General features: G+C 36.1%; 1 protein-coding gene across 4 annotated transcripts in view; it reads right to left on the reverse strand.

Moving 5' to 3' along the window:
* Positions 1 to 1,770: 1,770 nt before the first annotated feature.
* The window catches only part of LRCH2 (leucine rich repeats and calponin homology domain containing 2), a 40,909-nt gene continuing 22,501 nt past the window's right edge, over positions 1,771 to 20,178 (reverse strand). The window contains exons 12-21 of one of the 4 annotated variants that reach the window (XM_056491798.1): positions 18,398 to 18,466; positions 17,011 to 17,059; positions 15,794 to 15,910; positions 13,835 to 13,879; positions 13,386 to 13,436; positions 12,292 to 12,349; positions 11,526 to 11,638; positions 10,216 to 10,353; positions 9,841 to 9,918; positions 1,771 to 8,760 (exon numbers count right to left, since the gene is read on the reverse strand). In XM_056491798.1, coding sequence (XP_056347773.1) covers positions 8,641 to 8,760; positions 9,841 to 9,918; positions 10,216 to 10,353; positions 11,526 to 11,638; positions 12,292 to 12,349; positions 13,386 to 13,436; positions 13,835 to 13,879; positions 15,794 to 15,910; positions 17,011 to 17,059; positions 18,398 to 18,466 — 838 coding nt within the window. In that variant the 3' untranslated portion in view covers positions 1,771 to 8,640. Of the gene's footprint in view, positions 8,761 to 9,840; positions 9,919 to 10,215; positions 10,354 to 11,525; positions 11,639 to 12,291; positions 12,350 to 13,309; positions 13,437 to 13,834; positions 13,880 to 15,793; positions 15,911 to 17,010; positions 17,060 to 18,397; positions 18,467 to 20,178 lie in introns of those variants that run through there. The other 3 variants (XM_056491799.1, XM_056491800.1, XR_008840539.1) reach the window with 3 other exon arrangements.

The following is a 20,178-nucleotide window of genomic DNA, read 5'->3' on the forward strand; positions in this document are numbered from 1 at the left end:
TTCTGTTACTTAGGGCCTGGAGAATACAGGGAGTGTGGGATGGTCTGTCTTATTAAGTATTCTTCAGAAGTTCATGCACTTGGAAGCTTCTGCTAGGAAATTCAGTGTTGGCTGTTGCTTTGCTGCCGCCTTCTCTTTCTGAGAGCTGGAGATTTTGAAGATCAAAAGAGAGTGGATTAAATGAACAACACAGCATCAGCTCATGAATTTATACCTATCTGGAATGTAATATTCTTATTAACAAAAATTAACATGTTCACTAAAGATATCAATATTTCTCACTCAAGCTGCAAAAATATTTCAGCCTCCACTAACTGTGGAGAAGAAAAATATCTGGAAATGCATTAGGAGAGAAAGCAACAAACAACTTTGGATTGCTGAAGAGTAGGAAGTTTAGCTCTGACAATTTCATAGAAGATAAAAATAGTAATATGTCATTGTCTTGGCTTGAACAGGGACAGAGTTAATTTTCATCTTAGAATCGTATAACCATTAAGGTTGGAAAAGGCTCCTGAGACTGAGCTCACTATTAAACCCTTTTCCCAGTATCACATCCACACAGCTTTTGCCCACTTCCAGGTATGATGATTCTACCACTGCCCTGGGCAGCCTGTTCCAATGCTTGACCACCCTTTCAGAGAAGAAATTTTTCCTAATATTCAATCTAACCCTCCCCTGGCACAACTTGAGGTCTTTTCCTCTTATCCCATCACCTGTCACATGGGAGAAGAGACTGACTCCCACCTGGCTCCACCCTCTTGTCAGGCAGTTCTACAGTGATAATGTCCCCCTTGAGCCTCCTTTTCTCCAGGCTGAGCCCTCCCAGCTCCCTCAGCTGCTCCTCCTCAGACCTGAACTTCATGGAGTTCACCTTGGAACAGAGGCTTCTGAACGTGGTATCACTGCTCTTGAACATCCTCTTAAGAGGAAAGTTTTCTTCAGAGCTGAAAACTGAACAACAGACTCACAGAATATTTCAACTATAAACTCCTCAGTGGTAACTGCAAAAAAACAGTTCCAGCTGCTGAGATGTTTTTGTCAAGGAATGGTGTTGACTTTCTTTAGAATGCTGTTCCTCAATTTCTGCTTTACAGTCCCCAAGTGTGGCTCATCAGAAAACAAAGAGCAGCTGGGTGTGTGCAGGTACACAAGGAGGGCAAAACATCTCTCAAAAGAGAGTACTGATTTCAAATACTCAGGTCTAAAACTAAAATTGCCTACATCTTTAAATAATCTAAAAGAAATTAGGGTAAAATAAATTTGGTCACACAAAACACTCTGTTAACGTACATTTGAATAACTCAACTACAGCTCCAAAACTGGACAGTTGTGTTTCCCTAATGCTGGATCAAGCAATTGATGACTGCAAACCACACAGATTATCAGTGCTACTGCCAGACCCAGCCAGGGAACAGAAGGGAAGCAGATCACCTCTGTTGGGAGGAATTTCTGTGCTGGTTTAAGGTTATCATTACCAAGACTCAAAAATCTACACTGTTCCAAATCTATATGCAAGAAGACACTGGGTGATTTTCACAGTAAAGTGTATAAATGTACAAAGATTGCTACAACTGAGGACATTTTGATCCTCATATATTCTCACCACTGTTGGTCAAAACTGAAATCCCAACATAGTTCATATGTGGATGTGTCCTACTTCCTGAACAGGAGTTAGCTTTTCTTTTGTTTGTATTGTTTGGATGTATTTCCTGACATATTGAGGCAGGTCACTTATCTCTCAAAATGACAACACAGACATTTGCGAGAACATACAACAAATTCTCATTATTTACTACAAATATATAAACTGAAATGAAATAAAATTTAATAACTTGACTACATGAAAATTATGAAACAGTTTGTATTTTATACACAGCGTATGTACACTGGTTTTGGAAATGTGGTTTTATCCATGCAAATTTAATACAAAACATTATTTACAGAAAAAAAAAAAAAAAAAAAAAAAAAAAACAACAAACCAAACCTAAACAGTAAAAACATTTTTCAAAAGAAACATCTATGTTGGAAGATCCAGCAATAATGGAAATCCTGAAAAAAAGATTAATACAGTATAGTACAAGTAGACAATCTTCAAAAGTATGAAAGATGCACTTTACAAGAACATGAAATGCAAAATCAATTGAAATGCACTATCAAAATTTTTTTAAGTATATATACAATTTGAGCATCTATTTTTAATGATCACTCTCCTGCTGTGCCCTCAGAACTACTTTTGCCACATCCTGCACACATTTACATGTTGACCATTTGGTTACATTGCATCTTCTGAGTTTTATAACCACAAGTTACAAAATAAAATAACTGAATACCAACTGAAGTGTAAAACAATCACATTTTCATTGCTCTAGACATTCCATAATAGTAAAAAGTATTCACATGACTCCCAATGTATTCCACCAACCCACCCTTTTTCACTACACCTGTGTGTGCTCCTCCTGGGAATCTCAGCCTTGCCTTGCTGCTGTGCCACAGCCCAGAGCAGCTACAGCCAGGAAGTCGCAGGGCTGCAGGAATGCTTCAGGCATCGCACTGAACAAACACAACTGCACCAACAGCTCCGTGTGAAGAGCACAGCCCTGCACAGCTCCAGAATCTGGATTAATACTGAACAGTTACTGCAAGTTCCTGTGCCAGCTATGGCACAACCAAACCCTAACAAATACAGTCATTTTGGAAATATTTCACTATTTCATTTTAAAATGAAACAAAGCAAAAACATATCCTTGTGGAATTTCCAAGTATTCTCTATTTTACAATCTGCTTTCACAAAACTGATGGAAAAAGTTACATTTGCCTTATTTCACATAACTTTGAATGAAGTGAGGAAACCCTCCTTAGTGCCAAGAATTTACTTTAATGACTGACTTCATGAAGTCACTGAATTACAAAACTCTGGAGGGAAACTCTAGTCTAATTGAAGCCTTGCAATCATAGACTTATTTAGGCTAGAAAAGACTTTAAATGGATCAAGTTCAACTGCAAATTTAACACTGGCAAAATCAAAATTTTTCTAAAACAATTAAATTTGCTGTCAGTCTGAGCTATTCTTCTCCTTTAGAATTTCCTAAGATACTAGAGCCATGTAAGATTTTTTTTTGGTTTTGCTTAAGATTAGGATTCTAAAATCTAAAAAATACTCTAAAAATTATTTTTTTTGAAAATGCAATTTGCTAAATATAATTTGAACTAAAAATGATTGATTAGATGTCATTTTATGATAACTGGTGATCCTTCCCCAGAAACTGACCAAGTAGCTTGCAGCAATTTTGCTGTCCTTTGCCTCTCATGCTGAAAAAATAATGGTCAAACCCAATGAGGAAGCAAACACTTCATAAAACCACAATTTTAAGATAATATGTTGCCAAAACTGTACTATGTGAAATACCTAAAGACAAATAAAGCAAAGGGCATTTCATTATGTAATGAACACAGGAGCCATAATTGCTCCTGTGCAATGGCAAGTTTAAACTAAAATTCAATTAATCATGTATATTCTCTATTTAAGCAGTGAAGATCAACAGAATTTTTCTTCACATGAAAAGAGAAATTTATCTTATTTTATGAAACAAACCTGTACCGTAACACTGCTCATTAAGAACAGACAGTTCACCTTTCCCTCTGTCTGCAAATTAATTACACATGACCCAGGGTGCTGCATATGGAACAAACTCAGCAATACTGTGTGCATTTGCTCATGGAAGTGCCCCAGGGCCACATGAACTGGTTCAGAGCCACAGTGCAATTTTCAGTCAGAAAAGGTCTGTGGTTCCCAGAGCAAAAGCCTCTCTCACTACATCACCCACTGCAGGTGGAAGTTAAATATTGGTGAATATCTATTATTGATTACTCTCCAATTACCACTTGGTGTTTTTGCCCAGGTTGCAGCATCTCTCTAAGAGCAAGGGGGTTTCTGTCAGCAGCTGTCCTGCACAGGCTCAGTGGCACAAGGGCAGGGGATCAAACTGGCACAGGCAGTGCTCTCTGCACCATCACAGTTCCTGCAGCACTGGGACCCAGCTGTCCAAACCAAGCGGGCTCTGGAACACAAAGATGGCAAATTCCTTTTGTTCTAAGCTCTGCTGAGAGCTCCATGCGCTCAAGGATTCTTACACCTCAGCTACAAAGCATGTCCTTTACTAGGAGTGAATGCTTTTCCTGGTGAAGATAAATCAACTCAGAGCACACTTCTGCTTGGACAACTCTACTATGCTTTTCTCACTGCTGGTCTTAATGATATTTTTTTAATTCCAAATTTGTGCGTGTTGGCGTGTGTTTGCTTTTGCTTTTCAAGTAGAGGTCTTAACAGAAACCAAGACATTAGCCTTTAGTGACACTGGATTTGCCAGTACCAAACCACATCTCCTATCTGCTAAAAACTCCCACAGGTTGCTTTCAGTTGAAATCAGCAGAATCAGCATTTCAAATAAATAGTTAAGGAATCAGCAAAAGGAAGAAGTGCCCAACCTTCATCCTTCTCTTCAGTACCAACATGACACATGAAAGTTTCATTTTAGTGAAAACTAAAGATGTCTTCATTTTTGTTTGGATTTGGCTACAGATTTATGCCAAAATCTGAGGAGACTGCCACTAAATGATATTTGAAATAAAGATTTCAGTGCAGTAAAAACGTAACAGTTGTCCTCACCTACAACTTTATTGATGCACACACCTTCCCACCTCACTTCAATGTAATTTTTCCTACCATCTAAATAATGTTTGGTTTATCAGAAAATTTTTATTAAATGAATCCACATAATTTGACTTACCAGAGGTCACTATTCTAGTCAAGAATCTGACACTAAAGTTTGCTAGTGTCAGACAAGTTTAAGCCATGTTTGCTATAGTCTGCAGTTCAGGTGTTCCACAAATCAAAAAGGCGAGAATCTGCTGAAGTCAAGGATAAAACTTGCTTTGACTTCAGTAAAGGCTAGGATTAAAAAAAATAAAATAAATCAAACCTACTTATGATTGATGTCAGTTGTTTATTGTTTCAAACCCATTCCTCCCTATTTTATGCTCATAGTTCTTGGTTAGAGTTTGGAAAGCCTCTAGGTGCAAGGGATTGGATGATTTCTGATTCCCCCAGCAGTGCCCCAGTGAGCACACACTGGATTAGCAGTGCTGGAGAACAGATGCAAAGCATTTCTGAGACACTCTCTGGGAAGACACACTTCACAACAATTATTTTACTGTCACTGCTTTAAGACCTCACCATATCTGGGACATTATTGCTCAAGTGAAAGATCAGTCACGTGTGACATACTGCATCCAGTGACATAAAACACAGAAAAAATACACAAGGCCAGAAGCCCTGCCACTATGCTGATTCACTCTGTAATTTACAGTTTGTGCCACATTATTGCAAAGTTTATTAGGAAAACTTAATGCACCCTCCTAAAGCTTTTAATGTTGACTTTTCTTCATGTCCTAAGTGAAAACAGAACAAGTGCAAAAAGAACTGAGCAGGCTTCTGTTTTTAACTACCCATCAGCTGTATCAAATACTAAGTAATGGCATCAAATGGAAAATGGGTATCTCAAACCCTGGAAATGTTTGGAACAGGGATTCTGCAATCACAATAGTTCACTGTTGCCACTGGAACAATTTCTTTAAAAAATTAAAGAGGAAGGAGAAAAGTGGTCCAGAGTAACCAACAACATGAATGCACTAGAGCTGAGAATGAACAAAAATAAGTAAGATGCTGGGAATCAAAAGGAAAGGGAGAAAGGAGTAGAGTATGCAAATTTTTGCAGAGAGAAGACAAAACTATTTCCAGAGTCTACCTAAATGAAACCGAAAATTCAAATCTTTTTAGCATAATTTTTGAAATTGCTCTTAAAGAAATCACAATGGGTACAATCCAATGTTAGCAAGGCTTTAGATTATTATTATTAATTGTAAAAGCAGTTAAAGATGAGAAAAAGATTCATCCAAGCACAGTGGATCTTTTCTAAGACTGCTCCTAAGGGTACTTGAAGGCTTTAATCTTTGCCATGCTGGAAGGGAAGCCTTGGAAGAATCATGATTACCCTTCCCAATAAACAAGAAGGCAGCCATAACAGTTTCCAAGGCATGGCAAAGCAAGACTGTTGCTAAGAAGTCTGTGGGGAAGAAGAAAAAAAAAGTTTTTTGATTATTTTCAATTTTAAATGAGTACAGAAGTTTCATATCCAGTTTTCAACTTGCTAAGGAGTTTGAAAAACCCCTAAGCAGTCAGCAGCTGTCATGCTCCATCAAGGGAATTCTTAATGTTTACACTGTGATGTAACTTTAATAAAATTAGTTGAAGAAGGAAAAATGCTACCTTAGGATGAGAAAATGAAAATGTTTTTAAATATGACAATGAAATAGCAGTGGAGATCAGTTTTCAGGTAAAATGAAAGTGACAATTTATAGTTAGCACTTTCATGGCTAACACTGAACTAGAATTTTGCTCTGGTAATAGCAACAACAGTGAAATGAAAGATGAGGACTTACTCTTCAAGTGGCTGTTTTTTTTAAATGTAGCAGGCAAGCATTTTGGTTAGTGAATTATAAATTTTTCATTCATTATTGCATGACTTTTCAGAGAGTGCCTTTAATAAAAATAAAGACTGAAGTTGTTAAAATAACCATTAAGAAGAGATACAAGAACCAATTAGAGATAGATTTGAAATACGCTATTTCAAATGTCAAAACAATCCAGTTTCCTTAAACACATATTTATCTAACCCAAGATTTATATCTAGGACTTGGCAAATTAATTTATACACCAGCCTCTCCATAAGCTGTATTTTAAGACAACACTATATGAACAATAATGGATTTTAACTATAACATGTACACTAACTTGTTTCAGTGGATTTAAAAATAAGCAGCATTTTTAAACTTATCATCAGAAAAAGGTTATTTTTCCTGTCAGCTATTGCCTATAAGGACTACAGTAGAAGGAACAGACTATACTTCTCCCTCACTCTTTTATGAATTATCTTGATCAACTGGAAAGAACAGAATCAAATCTTATCAAATGCTTGGCAAACATATCCCTCAACTGAAAACAACTTAGCCTGAAATAGGAAATCTGTGGCAGTCAAGCCACTTTTTAAATTGAGCTACCTATTAATGAAGAACAAACTAATACAAACAGATCTACAACCAAAATTATGAAATTATTTGCAACATGTTTAGAGAAGAACTTGACTGTGTATGGTTTCAAAATGTTCTCAAAACAGCATGAATTTGTGCAGAAGCAAACAAATACATAAACTCAGAAGTTTCAAAAAACCACCATAGTGGAAATGCTTTGTTTTCACATTTATCAATCGATCTAATGTCTGAGCACAGAGACATGTACAAACTGACCTGTGTTCTAATGCCACATGTAAATTACATGTGCCAATGCAAGTTATACAATAAACCCTGCAAACACTAAGAAGATAAACACTGACACTTCCCAGCTAAATTATGGATATACCTGTTGTAAAAATGTAATGTGAGATCAGGAGCAATTACACAAAATCCTGAACATCACAGTGTAAACCTGAGATTCTGGCAGTTTTATCAAAATGTCCTAAACTAGTCTGTATGAATCACTAGTCCTCATGTCTTAATTATCATGTGTAATTGTTTGTCTCAAACAAAGCAAAGTAGACAACTTTGTATTTGTCCAACAATACATTAAAGCAAAAGTAATTAGGTATTATCAAATTAAATATCATAAATAAAAAGTATTTACAGTATTTTCTAATTATTAGACAACAAATAACCAATGAAATTGTGCAACAAACTTAAAACACTCAACATCAAAAATGTGAAGTATTACTTAAATCTTCACATACTGATTTTACAAAAAAAACTATTAAAATATTAAAAAATTTCCATTTTATCTATTTTAAACAAAGAAATTTCAAAAATGTTTAAGACTATTAAGAGTTATCAATTACACAGGCACTTCACAGGTAAACAATCTACAGTACAACTGAAAAAAAATATTTGGCACCAACCTAAAGACTGGAAAAACTCAACAAACTGTGTCCTTTTCTCACTGTATCCTGTTCTGTGTAATCACCAGACACTCAGACTCAATACTGGCAATGCTAGAAGTGCGTAAGTTACAATCAGGAGTGCAAAAAACAAAGAATGCAAATATTAAGCTTTCAGAGAGTGAAAGGGGATTACAAGTGATCAGTTGCTCACATTTTTACCATCATACCATCGCTACATTTTTGTCTTATCTTTAAGTTAAATGATTGACTCGAAAAATTAAAGTGACAGGGGGTGTGCTTTGTACTTCCAAAAGTAATTCAAACAACAATTTCAATGTAAAAAAAGAAATTCAGCATTTAACTCTAACACTGAGGTGTTAAATGGCAGCTTTTAACTTGACTAGAAAGAGAACCTGATGCTACCACGTTCTCTTTGTACATCCAATTACAAACGAAAAAAAAAAAGTTATGTTCTTTTAACTGTGAACTGACTCAAAGGTTTTCACACACAGCTCCAAAGTAAGGCTCTCTACAGCATCTGGACAGATTTTAGTTTTTGATGGCTTAGGTGTTCCCGTGTAGGAGGCTGAAGTGCCTCAGAGAAATCCATATCAACAGAGCAAATGGGAAGTCGTCTAGCTGCCAAGAAGTCGTGTCACATGGAAGAAAGATGAGATACTTTCAACGCAGGCAACTCAAGCAGAGCTTGAACTGTGAGGCCAACCTTCACCAGACCCCTTTCCTCCAGAATGTGATGAGGCAAGCAAAGTCTCTCCTGAAAAAGAACACAGGACATTTAACTAGTTCCATGCCTTTGTCCCCAGGGCGAGTAACAAACACATTCTCTGAAGCCACACACACATCAGAAAAAACACCTTTGGCCATAAAGGTCACATGTGGCTCTCTACAGCAACAGGGTGGGCAGAAACCTGTTACAATAACAATCTGTTTAAAGTGTTAAACTACGACAGTGTCAGAAGATACATAAAAGACTGCTAAATTCATCAAGTAAAGGACTTTCTTTTCATAAGCAGAGTAAGAAAACAAGCTGGTGGGTGCTGCTGGCTCAGTGGCCTTCTTCCCCTTCCCCTGTTTTGCAGACTTATTTCCAATCTTTCCCTTGGGATAACTTAGAAGTGCTGATAGACTCAATAATGAACCATTCTCCAAGAAAGTCATAATTCAGTCTCAAAATTCAGCACAAGTTGACAATCTTCCCAACTGCCAGCTGGTGTTACAAGTAATTAATGAGGCAAATCCCAGCACCTCTAGTCTGTGAATGAGCTGTGGCTCCACATGAGACAGAAAGTATGGCAGAGCACTAAACCAGCTTGTAAATCTATGAAATTATTTTATTCTTGCACTAAAGAAGATCAAGGGAATTTTTTGTCTCATAACACGCAGGAATGATTGAATTTTTAGGTTTTTTCCCCTCATAAAAGGAGGTAAGAGGATAAACTTGGGGAACAGAAGCACAAGTAATGGGCTGCAACTACAGCCAATCATTCAGCCTACAGACTTCTGTAAGTGCAGGACATTTCCTAGGCAGACTGAACTCCTGCCAAAGCAAGTTGCTAAACTCAAGACTTTCCAGTAACAGAACTTCACCCTCTCAAGTCCATTTCTTTGTTTAGATGACAATATATTTTACAATGAGGTCAGTGTTATTTTTACTATTAAGAACTGACTAGAAACCCATAACTTTCTCAAATTCACCCCTTAAGTATGGAATTAGTACATTCTCTGGTCAGTGTCATAATGACTATTGCTCCCTAAATAAAGCTCCCCTAACCCCCCAAACTCAGTATTTGCTGATGTTTTCTGTGGTTTTAAATCAATAAAGCAATTAGTGTACCTGTGGAACTCCCAATTTTTTACAAGCATCAAGAAAGTTTTCAACATTTCTTCGGCACTTTGCCATGCTGAGTTTAGGCTGTGAAGACAGGGTATTAGATTTTCATCAGACATTCATGAAGGAGTGTATATTTCTGATGCAAATTCATTTACAGTTACTAAAACACAAGACACATTCTATGAAGACTCAGTAAGAGAAAAATAGCTCTTAAACTAAACTTCTGAGGCTCAGTTAATACTTCTTCCAGAAAAACTGAAGTGAGTAATGTAGCAAATTAATGTGGTAAACATGAGTCACAATGTTTTATAACTGAAATTCAAAAGCTTGTTTTCATGTAAGATGTACCAAAAATGAGATAAATTATTTATGCCTTACCACTGCTGGCGATGGGACATGAATGCTGGCAACAGAACGTGGCCTTATGTGATTGGCTAAATGGCAAAGAACCACCCCATCCATCAACGCTGCTCCAATGTCATCTGGCAAAATTACCTTCAACCTGGACTCAAGATTCTAGGAAAAAGGCCATAAGTAAGTTACTCTCAACATTAGCTAATTTTTCATTTTAAATCCAGGGTATTTTAAAGCATGTAGATGTTTAAAAGGAACATTTTAATACTAAAGTGAAATAAGCAGAATAAATTTACACTTTACTCAGTATGAACATCCTTTTCTCCTTACAGGCCCTGTGTTCCTGTTGTTTGTATTACTGGGTTTTTCTTGTGTTTTATGTTATTTTGTGGGGTTTTCCTAACTGACACAACAACATACATTGAGAAAGACATTCTGCCAACAATGACCAGAATACACAGCTCTTAAGCCCATACAACAAACTCAGTGCTCATAACAGGAAAGCACAGAACTCAAGGACAGAAGTATTATGGTGAATATGTCATCAGTGCTTAGCGGGCAGAATCTGAGAGTTGAAACCACACAGGATTTTATGAGAAGGAGGAAAAGAAAAAAAAGGAAACACAACTGTGGGAAAGGCTATTTCACTTGTACAGATGTAAGTTAAGCTGGCCAAGGCCCTATTCTTCTGTTGCAAAACAGAGAAGGCAAACAATGATTTCTCCCACCCCAACAACAAGATTTTACAGCTCAGGAAGTGAATCAGACAATACAAACATCCTTCACAGAAGTCACACCACAAATCAGCACTACCCTGAAAAGCAGAGCAGCTATGATTTACCTCATTCTAACTGCTAAATGACTTGAAAACAGAACTACACCAAAAAATTTACTGGAAATCTGAAATGTAGATCCCATTCAGGACTATGAAATTTGTAGAAAATTTTTACACTCAAAAAGCATTTGGCCATTTAGAAAACAATAGTAATTTTTCTTCAGATCTCATGTCAAACTCTAGCAAACACAAGCAGATTTACTGTCTCCCTAAGAAAATTTAAAACCTCAGAAAAAAATTTCATTTCACTTTGTTTTTTAGAAAGAAAACAACCTCAACTAATTCCCAGTTGGTATTTTGGTTTGACCCAAACCAAAATGTTTGTACCCAAACAAGTACCAGTGTAGCCCGTTACACGAAATTCCTTAGGAAGAAATACTACTACAGGGATGCCCTTGTACAACTGCAACAATTAGCATCAATTTTAAAATGAAGGTTTAAATTGTGGTACAGAGCAAACCAAATGCACTGCACCCAGCCAGTGAATGATGGTACCTACACTGCGAAGCTGTCTGATTTGCTCCCTTTCTTCCCTTAAATGTTCCATTTTCCTCCTCATAGTAAACCCAGGATCCACTGCACCATAGTCCTGGCGTGAGGCACGGCTGAAAGCTATCAAACATGAGGGAAGTCAGTCAGCAGAATTCAGATTGAAAACATTCACAAACTAAAGATCTGTAACTGAGGATAAAAACAGAAAAAAAAAACTGTGGCACTTTTAAGAACAAATATATTTAAGCATCCTGCTAGAGAAGATGCTGCCTATGAAATATCTTCAAATAAAATGCAGAGATCATCTTACTTAAGTGTAAATGGATAGTTAGAAAATATGGAGACTGAACTGACATCAATATTGAAGTATTAGTATGGGACATACAATTCCATCTGAACTTCTTCAGGAATCTCAATCTAGCTTTGAAAGTATTTGCATTGTGCTTTATTTTTAATCAAGTTTAAAGCCTTTAAGCCATCAAAACTCAAGAACAATTTTAATCCTCGTTCTTTGACAGTGACTAAGTACGCAGAAAATAAAGGAGTGGGGGAAAAAACTTTAAAAAAACAACTCCTCCAAAAAAACCCCAAACATATCACTCTTCAAGCTGAGGAGGTTCCAATTATTTGTTTGCCAAAGCAGCTGTCTGTGCCTTTCCCAGTACTATGCAGTGATAAGTAAATTGAGTGAACTGCTGTACTGTGACATCTGCTATGCTTACTGCCTCTTGCAGCCTGGGAAATAAACACAGTGTTTGAGAGCAGCAGCTTACCTGACCTTGGTTTGAGACCAAATGGACCATGAGTGTTACTATCTGTTCTTTCATAATCCTGTTAAAAGAGATGAAGTCAGTTTTCTTCCACTCATTAAAAGAAATAACTTTTGTTCCCATCAAGATACTGTGCAAATTATTCTTGCCTAAGGAGAGTTCTTCTGCTTAACTGTAAAAGTACTTTGAAGAGGACAATACCTTACCACACACAGATAAAACTGTCATAATGGGAAAGAAAAGCAGCACCAGATTATCTAAAATCTATTGCAAAATATTCCAAACTACTGCAAATCATTCTGTGAACAGAGTTTAAGCAAACTGTAAGCAGATGCAAATATTCTCCCAATGTTTAGCATCAAAATATTTCTTAAGAAATATCTACTTCCAACTATGAAGGTTTTTCTCATTTCTCATCATCTGAAAAGAGGAATACACTCAATATCTTGGTATGTACATAAGATACCCTTGTTTCATTCAGAGTACTCCTGGGAGATGTTTTAATTCTGCTCTTTCAGGCTCCTTACTGACATGAGGTGGAAATGTTAACAATATTTGCTTTACTTTGAGCTAAGCAGTGCAGTGCTCTCACAGTGAGACTCCATGCACAGCCACCCCTGAATGAAGGCTGCACCACAAAGGTGGCACAAAGGTGGATTGAAAAGGAGGAAACTCCTTGAGAAGTTTGAGGTCCTTGAGAACCTTCGGGTTCTTGGTGTTGTATAAAGTACTAAACCATAAACTTCAAATCCTCACAGTGACAATGTGCCCTGAAGAACAGTCTTCCTTAGGAAGGCCTATCAAATACAGCAAATCTGATTTTTGTTTCATTAGTATTTTCATCAGAAAAGACAATGGAGACAAAGCAATGCACCTCTCCTCACACCAGCCAAAAAGAAGACCTCTAGGGGAGATCAGAGTTGCAAAGGTAAAACAAGTTGCAATATCTGTCTCTTTTTGAATTTTTATGATAATTAAATACTTCTAACTGTAATTTCAAAGGAAACTAACAGTTTTGTACCTGCATGAAAACCTGGTGACAGCAATGAACACAAAGAAATGTTTGTTGAATGAAAAACAAACCCACAAACTTGTACCTCAGACGACACAGGAGACTGTGGGGACACATTAGTATTATCACTGTCTTGCTAAAAAGAAATCAAAGAGATGAAATTATAAAAATGAAAATGATGACTTAACAAGAAACATGAATTTATGAAGCACAGGAGACATGTAACATTTGTTAAGTATGCTACAAACTGTCAGCAACTAAATTTTAAAATATGCAAGGCAAGGAACTACTCTTGGCTGTTTGCATCAAATATTAGTTTTACATCACCTCTGCTTGATAGGTGAATTAATTTTGCTATTACCAAAGCAAGCAAATGTCCTACTGCTCCCCAGCAGGCAATCTTGATAATTTTCTTCAAATAAAGGAGTATAATAGTTATTTCTGCTATGGCTTTGGAATGCAAAGTTAATTTGTTTAAAAATGACAAGAGAATAAATTTATTTTTTAATATTTCACACAGTTACTACATCTCACCTCATCATTTTCATTTCCACTTGAACTCTTTCTGGAAGACTTATACTGCAAAACATACACAATTATTACTTTAAAATGAAAGCATGGTTTTTCATTTGAACTAAAAGGCTTGTTTTCACTCATGATACGTATTACTGATGAAGCTGCTGAGAAAAAAAGTCATGTTACAAAACCAAAGGAGCAAAAAACAAACAAACTAGAAAAGAACACGACGTTTCTAGGTGAGGCAAGACCTTAATTAGTTGAAGAGGTAAGTGCATTTTAAAACTAAACACTTCTATAATGTGAACTCTGCATGTGACAGCTGATCCAAGTGAAAAGATCTTAACTGCTAACATGAAACATTATTTCTTAGAAAAAATTATGCAACCTGTGAAAGCTACTTTTGCAATACATTTTATGTGACTAAGATTCTTACACTTAAGGAGACTGACTTGACATTGTAAAAAATTAAATTAAAAAAGATTAAGGCTGCCTTTAAAACTTCAAAGTCTAATCACACTCTTTTATATATTTAAGACAATGCTTTTCCCACAGGTCTGTCTGATTTGTTGTGTATTGCCTTCACTATTGTCCCACTTCCCTGATTATGCTAAATTGGAGGAAATTAAGGAGGAATTGAAAGAAAAAATTTACAAAAGTGGTATTAAAAAAAAAAAATAAAAGTATTTCATTGTCTACCAATCAAGTGTACTAAAAAGTAGGAAAAGCCCCATGCAGATAGAATTAAAAAGATCCTCACTACAAAAGTCTAAGTTTGTGGGGTATATGTGGCCAGGGTACTCCTCCTTACTTGGGCAGGCTAAGATACAACTCTATTGCCACTGGTTTCTCACAACAACTGACACCTATTTTTTCCCCCCGGTTTGCCATGGCAGACAGGCTCTGTTCCAGTGGATTACTGCCTTGGTTTTGCAAATGAAACTATGAAACAGTGTGTTTTGCTACTGGTACAGGCTGCTCATTTCACTCAGGAGACCCATCTAGAGCTGTATGTTAAGTGATTTCAGGCATCTGCCTCCATCACAGAGCTCACAACTGACTGGTACATTATGAGGAACCACTTCTATATTGGTGGCACAGCTCTTTAAGCAGGCAAACACTGAATTCTGTTTTACTTAGAAGTTTCTCTCTTTCTCCTCCAATGATACAGTAAAAAGTAATTTCAGGATGAAAACCCTGGAAAGAGGATACAACTCCAAAATCTCTTCGGGGGGAAAAAAAAAGGCTTCTGTAATCACAACAATGTATCTGAACTATACAGCATGTTCTGCTCTCCCAAGAATTCAATTTCTTTGAAGTTCCTTGGCATTTCACAAAGATGTTTGATGGCAAAGACCCAAGAAACTCATTTAATAAGTTAAAAATTTAATTTTAAGTCAACCTAGCACTGCTCAGAACTCCCCTATTTCTCTACATAGCCCAAAACAAATGTTACCCAATGCTGCTAGAACTCCCCCTCTGTTCTGCAGAAAGCAGACACTGGCACCTGCTGACTGAGGGTGCTCACTACAGCAGCAAGGGAACATGGAATACTTTCCTTCTGAAATGCAAACTAATGCCACGAGACCCAAAAGCCAGAAATCATTCCTAGAAACATGCTGCAAAATAAAAGGCAGTATATTTTCTTTACACTGAAAGTAAGTACATAAATAGCTAAACAAAAAATTCCTCCAAATAGATGGTGAAGGACCAATGACAAGACTAGTTTCTTGTTTTACCAGAAAACAACAATGAATTACTTAATTTTATTTAAAGGATAAACAAAATCTTTGATCAATTTTCTTCCTCTTGATTTTCCTTTATGCTCAAATTATCCTAAATACATACATATTATATATTACATGCAAATTCAAAAGCATCACAACCTTTGAGGATTTACCTTTACTTAGTTTCACAGTTTCTTCTACTCTTATTAAAAAGAAAAAAAGTGTCACCCACCCTCACTCCCTCCATTACCTTGAAATACTCTTTTCTAATTTGTTTACTTCTCCTTCTTTCTTCATTTTGCCAGATTACTGGCTGTGTTTCTGGCCAATGCTGCTCATCCACTGAATCCTTCTGGTTTTCCAGTGGCTGTAACAGTCAGAAATACTTTTATGTAAAATGCAAATATACCTCTTGTGTATCAGCACAAAATACTATGAACTACAATTGTTAGTTGTTTGCCTGCCTCAATCTAGCTTTTTGACCACCTGAAAGTTTAACAGTCTTAATGGCAATTCTGACAGAAATCATCATGTATTTTCAAATTCTAAAATATATTTCACAGAAGAAAAATAATCTATGAAATAATTCTTCAGAAAATAGCACTTTTTCAGCATTGACTAATTGACTAATTTTTTAGGTAGGTTAAGAAACCACCAAAGACTGCCAGAAATACTACAGTTTCAAGTGTGGTTAGCCACTAGCACATCTAATTTCTCACTGTGAATACTCATCACACAAAGAAAGGATGGCTACAACAAGACAGTTAGAGTTTTCATTGGTTATTCCTATCTAAAAGATTATACACCCCAACAAGCTGGAAGAGAAATCTCTCTTTCAAAGTATTGTATTATGCAGCACATACTGAGAAGACAGCTAAAACAGATTGATTCTTAAATAATAATAAATATATATGACAGTCTACTTTATGAAAACTGAAAGTAGACAATCTGAATGGACTGTTTCCTGAGGGTACCACAATATTTCTGTTTCTTCTTACAAGAATGAGGGCATTTAAAGCAATTGTAGATAACTAAGAGATGGAAGTAATAAGGTACTCTCTACAGTTTAACTGTAATTTTGTCATATTGTGCAAACTTTTCATTGAGGTAAGGGAAATGAAAGGTCTACATACTTCAACCCATCTAGAAGTTGCAGCTAAAAACCAAACTGAACACTATGGTATACCATGATGTATATAACAGAAATTATAAATATTATATAATATATATTATTATAAAATAATATATTATTATTCCATATAAATACCTTTATATGGAAAGATATGCAGGCATAAGATCTCCAAAGAGTTTTTATTTTCCACCACAATTAAGACACCTTCAAGAACTATGTGTATAAGCAACCATATGAATGCATACAAGTTTTCTGCCACAGAGACAAAATCAAGGAAACAACAATAACAAAATCATTCAAATATAAAGCCACCACATTTATATTTGAATAATTACCTGCCAGCTGTATGGAGACACTGGGCAATTCACTTCATTTGTTGAGACACTAAAAAGTAAGATAAAAGACATTATGAAGCACACTACTTTTCTGTGTACTTTAAAGCAAATTATTTGAAAATATTTAAAAAAAGTGAACCCTTAAAAAGTGGCTTTTCCACAGCACTACAATATTTTTTGGCCCTTTGTATAAGATGTCACAATGTGGCTTAAAAGTATGACCACTTAACTAAAATCTGAAATCATATTTCACTCTCCTTTAACATAACTTGTCAATGGGTCTTCCACACTAAAGTGGTGATTCAGATAAAGCTTCTTTTGAATTTTTTGGTTTCGTTTTAAGTCTCAGAACTGCCTGTCTCATTAACAAAAAAGGAAAAGTCAAATTTAATTCTTCCTGGATCACCCTATAATAAAGAAGCCTAACAGAGGTGCACACTTGAATAGGTGGCAGCAAGTCATAGAGAAGAACCTGTGGTAAGTAAGCAAGGCCTGGAAAGTTCCAAGTAACAGCTGCAGCATGAGTCACACAACCACAGGACACATGTGCAGCCAGCTCTGCAAAACCACAGGTACCACTAAGAGAGGAGACAGCCAAAATAGGATATGTCACACTGAAGGAGCTGTCCTGGGTCAAGATGCTCCCCTGAGGTGTAGCTGAACTGCAGAGAGCCCTTCCCACCCACTGCTATCCAGCAGTTATAGCTTTTTTCTCCCCAAACTGGGGTCTGGACATTTCCCATTTCCCTAAAGACAAGGCTTTAGGTAGTTTTGATCATTGATGGTTTCTGGTTTGTTTGGTTTTTGTTTGTTCTTTTTTTTTTCCCCCTTTGCTTTGTGTGTGGGTGTTGTGCTTCTTTTTGTTTTTTAATTCAAAGAAAAAGCCTAAGTACAGCTCGTGCAGACAGTGGATTCCTCAGTAACACACCCTCCACAAACAATAAAGGTGCATGCTGTAGGCTGAACTCCCAGCAATGCTTTTCCACAGCTCTTAAGAGCACAAAAGGACTGCCAAGGAGGAAATATTAGATGCCTAAGCACAGCTCCAGTGCCACCTTGTGTAACACAGGATAAAGAATCTCCACAGCATCACCTATGGAAGGAGGTACAACCTTCCACACTGGAATTGGAGGTCCAAAACATAAATGAATTGCTGCTATAGTCAGACCTACAAATCTGTTTCTGGATGACATCAACTTTCCTAAATGCATGGAAGAACAGATTTTTATTTTTAATCTGAAAGAAAGCAGCTCAAGAATAGATTACTCTTGTAGCTTGAATTTCATCATGAGCCAAAAGCATTATGACAGAAGATGGCAGTCACAAACAAACAAAAATGAAACTAATAAAAGATTGAAAGCTGTGATACATTTAAGTATATCAATACCATTTTTCAGATTCCATTGGTTGCTTTGGCCTGTTCCTTGTGTTTACTGAAACTGAATGATTAAGAAGCCTAGGAAAAAAAAAAGTATTTAAAACAATTTTCTTAGAATGTTACTTTCACTGCATCACATTTCCTGTAAATAAAGAAAAGTTTTGTTAAGTGACATCTTCCATAATAATAAAATGTGTGTGTACACACATGAAATCCAAGCCCATTCCTGCTTCCATTTAAATTAAGACTTTCATTTCCAGTTCTTGAAGTATTTCAAGTTCTGTATTTTTAGGAAGCAAAACTTGGTGATAATTCAAATCAAAATGAAGTTTCCTCTTATTTTTCTGCCTAAACAGATACAATTTCAACTGATTTCACAGATTTGTGAAGTCATGCTGCTCTCAACACAAAAGGCCCCACTGTTCACTAAAATTAGAACATGAAAGAGAGTCAACCAAAAGCAGACCAGAAAGTACAGAGACAGACTGAGCACAAAAAAGTCAGTCAGGAGAGGCAGATGAGAAGGTGACTGAGAAAGAAACACCGCAAGTGCAAAGGAAATGCAGGCAGAAAGGTAAGGCGGAAAATTGAGAAACACAGGCTAAGAATGAAATGAGAAATTTAATGGAGAATTTAATGGAAATTCCGTTTTTCTAAAGGGTAAACAGCCAGAAAAGCCTAAACTTGCAAAGTTTGATGTTTTCGTCCAGAGCAAATGCATACTGCACGTGTGTGTGTGTGCACAGGAAGATGATATGAGTTACTATGGATGTTTTAAGAGTTAAAAATAACAAAACTATCACTAACACTTAAAACTGAATGTTTTCAAGTAAACACCACCTTGAACTTAAGTGACAAATTCTGAACTCTTGAACGTAGCAATATTACTCTTCAACACTTCATGAATGAAGTATGATGGAAATGTATTTATACAGAATTTTATCGTGAAATAGAATGCACTAAGAATCAAAATACAACCAACTATTCAGTAGAAGAAAGTAAACCAGTAGGCACCTTTTTATTTTTTTTTTACCATTACGTAGTGCAGCACAGCCAATAACTTTAAATGATTGATGATTTTTCAATCAAACTTCTCTTATTACTGTGGTAACTTTGAGCTCAGTAATCTCATTTGCAGTATAAACCTCTCATTGTGTGACCCTCAGTTTAATGGGATCATGAGAAGTTAAGCCTGTAAACCTGCAAATGTCCGTAAAAGTTAAAGCCTGTAAAAGTTAAGCCTGTAAATGTCTGCTACACTCAGTCTGTAGCATCTGCTTCGTGTATTTTGTGTTCAGAAACCATATTTTGAGGGGGTATTCCAGAATTAACTTATACTACAGTTTGAAAAAATTGTAATAAAAAAAAAATATTCAGAGCCTGGGTCATCAATCCAGAATATAAACATGCTATTTTAAAGTCCTTATCTTTTACAGAGAACCCCTATTTAAACTAGTTTTGTCTTCAACTGAAAGCAATGAGAAATTCAGTGAGACTTTGTATCAAACAACAATTACAAGCAAAAAAAAAAAAAAATGTAGACTAAGTTTTGCAACACTTGCACCAAAATGGACACTGTAGTGTAAATGCAATGATTGTACATAATGCAGACTATTTTTTTATACTTTTTACATGAAATGCAAGGAAAAACTTTTCAAGCTAATTCTAACATTCATATACATATACTTTTCAGCTACTTTTCACCATTTCTGTGCAACATGTATATAATTAATGACTGAGCTCATAATGAACTAAAATTATTTAAACAAAGTATATTCTCAAACTTTCTA

Source organism: Oenanthe melanoleuca, chromosome 4A (assembly GCF_029582105.1).
Source record: "Oenanthe melanoleuca isolate GR-GAL-2019-014 chromosome 4A, OMel1.0, whole genome shotgun sequence".
NCBI lineage: Eukaryota > Metazoa > Chordata > Aves > Passeriformes > Muscicapidae > Oenanthe > Oenanthe melanoleuca.